The sequence below is a fragment of the Chroicocephalus ridibundus genome, chromosome 3 (genome assembly GCF_963924245.1).
Source record: "Chroicocephalus ridibundus chromosome 3, bChrRid1.1, whole genome shotgun sequence".
NCBI lineage: Eukaryota > Metazoa > Chordata > Aves > Charadriiformes > Laridae > Chroicocephalus > Chroicocephalus ridibundus.
In genome coordinates, this window is record NC_086286.1 from 70,869,181 (window position 1) to 70,877,066 (window position 7,886).

General features: G+C 41.3%; 1 protein-coding gene across 2 annotated transcripts; it reads right to left on the reverse strand.

The window, feature by feature from the left end:
- Window positions 1-515: 515 nt before the first annotated feature.
- HINT3 (histidine triad nucleotide binding protein 3) lies at window positions 516-7,653 on the reverse strand. 2 transcript variants are annotated; one of them, XM_063329673.1, is made up of 6 exons: window positions 7,464-7,653; window positions 6,571-6,688; window positions 5,189-5,258; window positions 4,238-4,364; window positions 2,211-2,287; window positions 517-1,168 (listed from the first exon to the last, which is right to left on the reverse strand). In XM_063329673.1, exons 1-5 carry the CDS (start codon window positions 7,596-7,598, stop codon window positions 2,240-2,242), a joined length of 498 nt encoding a protein of 165 aa, XP_063185743.1. In that variant the 5' UTR covers window positions 7,599-7,653; the 3' UTR covers window positions 517-1,168; window positions 2,211-2,239. The 2 variants fall into 2 exon arrangements, with proteins under 2 accessions (XP_063185742.1, XP_063185743.1); XM_063329672.1 differs by having other exon boundaries at window positions 516-2,287.
- Window positions 7,654-7,886: the final 233 nt, after the last annotated feature.

Genomic DNA, 7,886 nt, shown 5'->3' on the forward strand with positions numbered 1-7,886 from the left:
TTGACCTTCGTGCTTCCGCGTACATTTGACAACGTACTGGCTCTGGCTGGGATGGAGATGATTTTCTCCAGAGCAGTCCATAAGGTGCCGCATTCTGTGACTAAAACAGCGCTGATAACACACCGGTGGCATGGCGATTGCTGAGCGGCAAGGCCTGCTCTTTTTACTGCTCCACCCCTCCGGCAGGCAAAAAAGCTGTGAGGGGACACAGACTGCACATTCCATACCAGACGGTGTCAGGCTCAGCAACAAGCGCTGAGAGAGGTTTGGGGGGAATGCGGGGCGAGAGGGCACCTGCTTGTGGGAAGTCATGAGTGATTGCCTTCACATCACGTGCCTTGGGGTTTTTTTCTTCCTCTTTCCTTCACTTATTAAACTGTCTTTATATTGACCCGTGAGCTTTCTCACTTTTGCTCTTCCTACTCCTTCCCCAATCCCACCAGGTCAGGGGTGAGGAGCGAGCAAAGTGCTGTTGGGGGTCAAACCCCACAGTTAACTGTTCCATTGCATTGGAAAATCATTCCAAGATTAGCATTTATTCTGTAATTCTGTTTATTAATCCTTTTTGACAACAGTTCATGTTGGTACTTTAAATATTACATGTCACGGTTAAGTACAGTTACATAAATTAATTACAAATCAGAACACATACACAGTATTAACTCTTGAAAGATCTTAATGTTCAGATGTTTCACAAAGCTAGGAGCCAGCTCAAACCTCTGAATCTATTGCACAGAAGTAGTCAAAGTTCATTGGCTTTAACTCACACTCTTCCTACCTAATGTTATAAATTACAACCCCAAAGGACTGCAAATGACACGTGAGCGCCCATTAATAAGAATAACAAGACATTGCGCACAAGGTAATAGAGAAAAGAGAGGTGTTTCTGGGTAGAAAATGTTCTTCAGAAGGGTGTGAACTTTCTGAAGTACTACGTACAGTTTACTGTAAGAATATTACAATTCATTGTACCACTAAGGCAACAGTTGCTGGATCAGTGGAAAATGCTGAGAAGATTACGTTCAGGGAAGCTTGCAGGTGCAACAGACCATCATCACCTCATCTAAATGCCATCAGCCAAGGACACTTGATTAGTTAGGCACCAAGAATGTGAATGAAGAAAATCCACTCCATGTTTTCTGGACTCTTAACTTTCCAAACAGTCTGCCTAAATATGGTATTGAAAAACAAGAGCGCCAGCATTACTGATTAAGTCATACAGCAAAGGCAAATGTTCATCAGGTTCCTTAAACAACCCGACATGTTCCAGTTTTGGGCTGAGTCCCTGCTACCCAAATTCAACTCAGATTGCTATTACGCAAGCCTGCCACATACTGCCTGTTTCTATTAAGACTTCATTTAGAAATCAAATTTAGCCAAGGCACTAGCAATCTCCAAGGGACTTCCAGTGAGAACAGTATCAGAACCATCTAAAAATTTGGGTGTTTTTTTCTATCATCATGCAGAAGGGCGATATATTAAATCAGTTCCTCTGAACTCTTCACATTTTTTGTAAGCATACAGCAATTTAAAACATTGTGTACGTAAGACAGAAACAATCTTTAAGTCCAACACACAACCACTTACACATACATTTAAACTATATTCTATGTTATATAGCATTATCACATCTTGGGCACGTATTGCATTAACATTTACTATGTCACTGTCATGCAAGTAAGACAGGTAATATATTAAAGTGGTTTAGATCCAGAAAGTTAGGAGTGTATTTTCAGCAACGTACCTACTAATAACTAGGCATAAGTAACATATCATACAAATACAGATGGAAACCTAAATGTTTTAAACATTACTTGTAATCCCAGAACAATGCATGCTTAAAATAAAAGCTTGATTCTGCAACAAATATTCCCTTTGGTATCACATACACGATGTTAGTAGTAACTTGTTGCCTTAGATGCCACACGTCCTGCTGCTATATCCTGCCTTTTGATAGGAAAAGTTCTCTGCATGTGAGCATATATATTATGTATGTATATATATACAAATATAACATTATAATTAAAATAAATTGCCTTATTGTGAGAGAAATATATAGACTGAGGTATCCAAATGGAAGAATTAGGTTGGCAGCTACAAATTCTGTGTGTATTTCCTCATAAGGAACTAAAGCTTTTTTTATCATGGTATATTATTGGCAACATGAAACTGTGCAACCTTAAATGAGAGTTCAAAGACAAAGAACGAACCGGCTAGCGACACAAGGCTAAGAGTGCTTTCAACTGCCAGCCTTTTCAGTTTGCAGTCGCTCAATCAGTTGTTCTGCCTATGAAAGAGAGAAAGCAATGTATTAACTACACTGTGGACCTTCAGTTTACTGAAAATTCCATTTTAAAGAGAGTGACACCGACAGAGCATTTACGTTTCATTTTTACATGAAAAAGCATACAACAGAAGCAGAATACAATGATTGTGTTGAACAGCAGGCTCCTTTTCACAGTTTACAACTCCCGTTAGGTGATCAGAAAAGGAAACAGAACCTATGAAAGTCAGAGGATGTTTGAGCAGATAAATAGCCGATAAAGCAGTGTGGTTCTAAAGACCTCAGAAGACAGCAGTGCTCAGAACAACCAAGTTTTGAGACCTGGAATTCTTTGGGAGGTGCTCCAGATGGTGTGTTGTGGCCTCTCATCACCCAACAAGCTGCACAGCAGACACATACATTGCTGAGGGATGGAGTGCATTCACCTATGTGGTTCATGTCATGAGATATACATCCATTTGGTTATGTCACTGTGCTCACACATACTTTTCTCATCATATGACTATTTATGCATCTAGCGCATAACTGCGGGAGCTGTATTTTGTATATGTAATGACATCAGCCCACAGAGCCCTCAGAAAGGCTCAGGGCAGCAGGAAATCTGCCAACATTGTTCTAGCAGGCCAAATTGGGCACACAGAGACTAACATGGGCACTTCTGAAATAAATCAATTTACTGTCAGCCTTTTTTTGCCAGTCCTATGAATTAATCTTTTATTTTGAACTAGTGCTTGAGGTTTTATTAAGATCTCTAAAGCAACCATGTTAATCTGTGAAAAGTTTAAGTTTGGCATGTTTTAAATACAGTAAAAATGTACTCGGCTACTTAAGGTAGGAACAACTTAACAGGAGCTAAACAGCTCTTGCAGTTTATTTGCAAATAAAGCTAGGTAAAGCATGAAGCAACTGAAAATGAAGCTATCTGAACCTTGGTTTTGCATTCTTAAACAAGTATCACATTTCAAGCCATTCCAATTTAAAAAAAAAAAAAACATCCAAAACTAATTCAAGAACATTTCCCAACTTCACAACAGGGTAAAGTATCTTTTGAAGTACATCCATATTGTATAGCCAAACTTGGTACAGATCTCCCTGAGCTAATCCAAGATAGCAGGCAGTAAAACCACACAACTTATTTGAGGGCCAAGTATCTATGTGATGCTCTACAATTCAGCAGAGGCACATCTGCTTTGATCGAGCTGGGTGAGATCACCAGCGAGGTACCACTGCAAAGAAGTTGAGTTTTTTCTCTTTAAGTAAGAGACTGTCTGTATCCTTTAGAAGAGACAGACCTTTTTCAGTATCTTTGTTTTGGGGCTGTGCAGGACACCAGGATGCTGTAGCTACACTGCAAGGACAGGTTCTTTGCTGCATCAAAGCAGTGAGAGTAAGCTTTAGTCCTTGAGGGAGAGATTTTCAAATAGCTATTTAGGCAGTGCCAGTTCAGTCTCACTGCTTGTCTCTACTGACATAAATCAGTACAAACAATGTTTTTTGTAAAGCAGACACTTGTTTCAGTCTAAAGATGACAAAATGAGAAAAAACATGTGAAATGATAAAAGCAAGCATTAGATGGCTGTGTTTTTCACCTAAATTGAATGAACCAGGGTACGTACAACACTTGAATACATCCTTTCACATTAAAGAACAAATACTTACCAAGCACATCACATTAACCTAAGCCACATGTTAAGACATCCAGAACTACTGTGAATGTTATTGTCACTCCATTTCCCTTAGTAAGCATACACATTAACTTCTGATTATTTGAGAAAACATAAATATTATGTATTATATTTTCTCAAATACTTAATGCAAAATATAAATAATTAATAGTAATGACAAAAATAATTGCTCAAAGAACTTTTGGACATAATTAAATGTTAGAAAGATGTCACATTTTCAGCTTGCAACTGAAAACCTATTGAAAAAGCTCATCTGCATTACACTTACCGTGATAAACCAGTAGGAATTGATTCTGTACATGAGTCTGGATAAGAATCCTAGCTGACTGGCTGGCGCCAGGACATGAAGATGCAAGTGGGATATTGAGCAGAACGGAGGCCAGTGAAAACCCATTCTTCAGAAAAGGAAAACAAGTAAAAAATACCAGTGATGTTAATTCAGGAAGAATTGGAACACCACAACTTAGTTAACATGATCCCCTGAATTAAGAAATCAACTCATCACATTTTCCTTGCACATCAAGACAAGAACAAAAATATGCCCTTTAATTTCATTATACTCTCAGGAAACATTTTCAGAAGACCATTAGCCTCCTCCTTCACATCTCCGTATTTAAGATATATTTTGTTAAAAAGGAGGGTTTAAAAAATAAAATATATCTTAAATGTATCATATCTAATTTTCAGCTGGAAAGCCAACTGTCACTAGATCAATGTAGTTTCTACCTATTTTAATCATGAAGGCTCAGCTTCCTATACTCTACACTGTTTAAATTATGGTACAATTCACTTTGGCTACCAAGGGCACTGGCTTAAACTAAAGGGTGCAGCACTGAAATCAAATGAACGCAGGCATGACTCAAACACAATGCTTGAATAGGACAAAGTTTACCTTACCTGTGGAACCCAGGAACCCAGCATATTTTCAGCACGTAATTAAAGAGCAGCCTTTTAGATAAGTTGTTTGAATTGCCCTCCCTATCCCAAGATGTTGTCAAGAAAAAAATCTCAGAGTTGGAACGCAATCTGCACTGGCAATTCATCAGAAAAAAGGGTTTATATTCAATGTCAGCATATTCTACTTAAGAAGTCATGCAATAAGTGAATGCAGACCCGATTTCTTAATAAATCATGCTGCAGTTGTTGCCACCATCTCTAAAATGGCATTCTGAAAAGTAAAAAACATACTCAATAAACACAGAAGGTTTCCACTACATACCTTATATCATTCAAGTCACTAAAATTATTTTTCTGGAGGACAGCTTTTCCAACTTCCATCATTCTCTTCACTATTAAACACAAATAAATTTAATTTAACATTTAAGTAATATTTTACATATATGTCATCAAGTAATTTAACTTCAACAAACTGATTACACTAGGATCACAAATGTGTGTTTTTCAAAATATAAATACTGTCACTACTCATAATCAAAGATTGTCAGGATAGTGTTGTACAATGATTGACATGAAAATTGCAACTGTTACCAACTTCCACACTAACAACACTTCAAAGTGTGGTATTATTCTAATAACTTTGGCCAAAGGTATGGTATCACCACACCTGTGTAAGAAAACCCACAACAAATAATGACTGGTCAGAATGACGATGTTTACACTAATTCCAGTGTTATACCTCTACACAGCTACAGGACTTTGATCTCAGGCTGGTATAAGTTTGGAAGTTTCAGAGATGATACACAAATTTAAATTAAAATAAAATAAAACTCTCAATCCTACTTACTACTAGGACAAAGTTTCATTATGTATCACTGAGAAAAAAGCAACCCTAATACAAAAACTCAAGGCAAAAATCTAAGGAATTGTCTTGAAGACAAACACAAATAGAAATTGTTTCTAAAGAAAACTACCCTACATTTAAGAGAGACATCAGTGATGCAAGATTTGCAACGTGCAACTATAACTCTTTTCTTGCATCACCTGTAAATTGCCCTAAGGTGGAATCTCTTCATGCATGTACAGCTGTAGTTTCTTCTGTTACTCAACACACTTAGTTAGGCATTTCCTGTGAAACAAATTCAAGGACAATGTTTTCTTTAGAAAAAAAAAAAGCCTAAGAATAATAAATCATGGCTTCAATATTTTAGAATCTTATCTTTTCCAAAACTACTGAAATTTACTAGAACACCATTTCCCTTTTTCTTCTCTCACTTTTTTCCTGAAAAAGTGTAGCACGTATTTTAAAATATATATTTTATAAAATTCTTCTATAACTTTTCATATAATTTAAAATTGCATAAATATCTAAGAAAAAGCAATGAAGCAACACATAAACACTTGAAAAATAAAGCTGCAGTTCCAGCAAAGCGCAGCATCATCTATACACCATGCAAACAAAAAAGATTTCATGCACTAGTATGATGTTTTTATAGAATTGCACAAAAAAAAGTGCTATTCTAGCATAGCACATGGAAGTTCTCAGGAAGGGTAAATCCCTACTTACACACACTCACACTATCTATTTCCATGTTTACATCCTCAACCAAATGGTGCTCAAAGGTGTAATTTACTTGACAGCACACTACTTACGACTGTGCAAAATTATTATCCTTTAGGTTAAACACATACTTACAGACTTACCTAAAGGTATGTGTTCTCCCTTCAGTGTTTTGCAGTTTCCCATGTGCTCCACCGGCACCACCAGATAGTGGTGGGGGGCACTAGGTCTGATATCTCTAAAGCAAACAAGGTCTTCATACTGAAAAAGCATGCAAACATATTAAATTGATTAGGACGAGGATATTAGCAAAGATTTGGTGATAAAGTTCATCTTCACCCCATCAATGTGATACTTAATGTCGTGTTTGAAGTAACTAGCAAAAATCTTTAAGATTTTCTGAGCCAGCCTACAGAAAGGCTTGTAAGCATGATTTGTGCCTTCAGCTGACCGTCCGCAATCGGGATCCCTTGGCGTCTGCTTTACGGTTTCTAGCTATTGTGCCAACATTTAAGGAAAACAAGATATTTCCTCTCTGATCGCTCTTATCTCCACAAAGGAGCCGAGGACCCGTAAGACCACCCCAGACCCGCCGAGCCCTTCAAAGGGACACCCTGGCCGAGCCGGCCGCCCGGACACCGCCTCCCCCGGGGGAGGACTGCCGCCAGGCGACCGAGACGCTCACGGCTTCAGGGTCTGATCTTCCGTTCTCAAACTAACCCCCTCGGCCCTTCCCCGCTCTCCTGGAGCCCTGCCCGGCCCGCAGGCCCCGGTGCCGAGCGGCTGGGCCGCCGGGATGCGCAGGAGAGCCCTCACACGAGCGCGGCGACAGCCGCAATCCGGCTCTTCATTAAAAACCGGCAACGAACAACAACAAACAAGCAGCCGCCCAGGCCCACGACGGCCCCTCCGCTGCCAGCGGGGAGCTGGCACCCGCACCAGTGTCCGAGGACAAGGGGCGGCGGCGAAGGGCGGCAGCTCGGCCGGCGGGACACCGGCAGAGGCCGCCGCCGCTGCCCGGGCGCCCCTCACCCACCTGGCAGGGTAGCAGCGCCGTGCCCGGCTCCTCCCGGCGGGCGATCCTGCAGAACACGCACTTGCCGTCGTAGCTGCCGCCGCTGTTCCCGGCTCCTCTCCCCTCAGCAGCGGCCGCGGCCTCCTCCCCCGCCATGGCCCCGGCCTCGCTCGCTCTCCGCCGGCACCGCGCGCGCCCCCTGCCGGCGCGGGGCGGCGCCCTCACGCGCTCGCCGCGAGCACCAATGGCGGGGCGGCGGGGCGGGGAACTGGCAGCGGCGCCGCCTCCGCCGGCAGGGGTAGCGGGGAGACTGCGGCCATGGCGCGGGCTGCGGCCGGAGCTATGGAACGTGGGGTGGAAGGGGCGTTTCAGATCATCGAGTCTAACCCTCACCCTAACACTGACAAAAACACCACTGAAGCACCGCACCTACTCGTCTATTAA

Bases quoted from the DNA above. Each gene is read 5' to 3' on its own strand.
- HINT3 (XM_063329672.1), bottom strand. From the start codon at position 7,598: ATGGCGGGGGAGGAGGCCGCGGCCGCTGCTGAGGGGAGAGGAGCCGGG. The intron at 6,689-7,463 runs GTGGGTGAGGGG...ATGCTTTTTCAG, and splicing joins CGGCGCTGCTACCCTGCCAG to TATGAAGACCTTGTTTGCTT. The intron at 5,259-6,570 runs GTAAGTCTGTAA...TGTGTTTAATAG, and splicing joins GGGAGAACACATACCTTTAG to TGAAGAGAATGATGGAAGTT.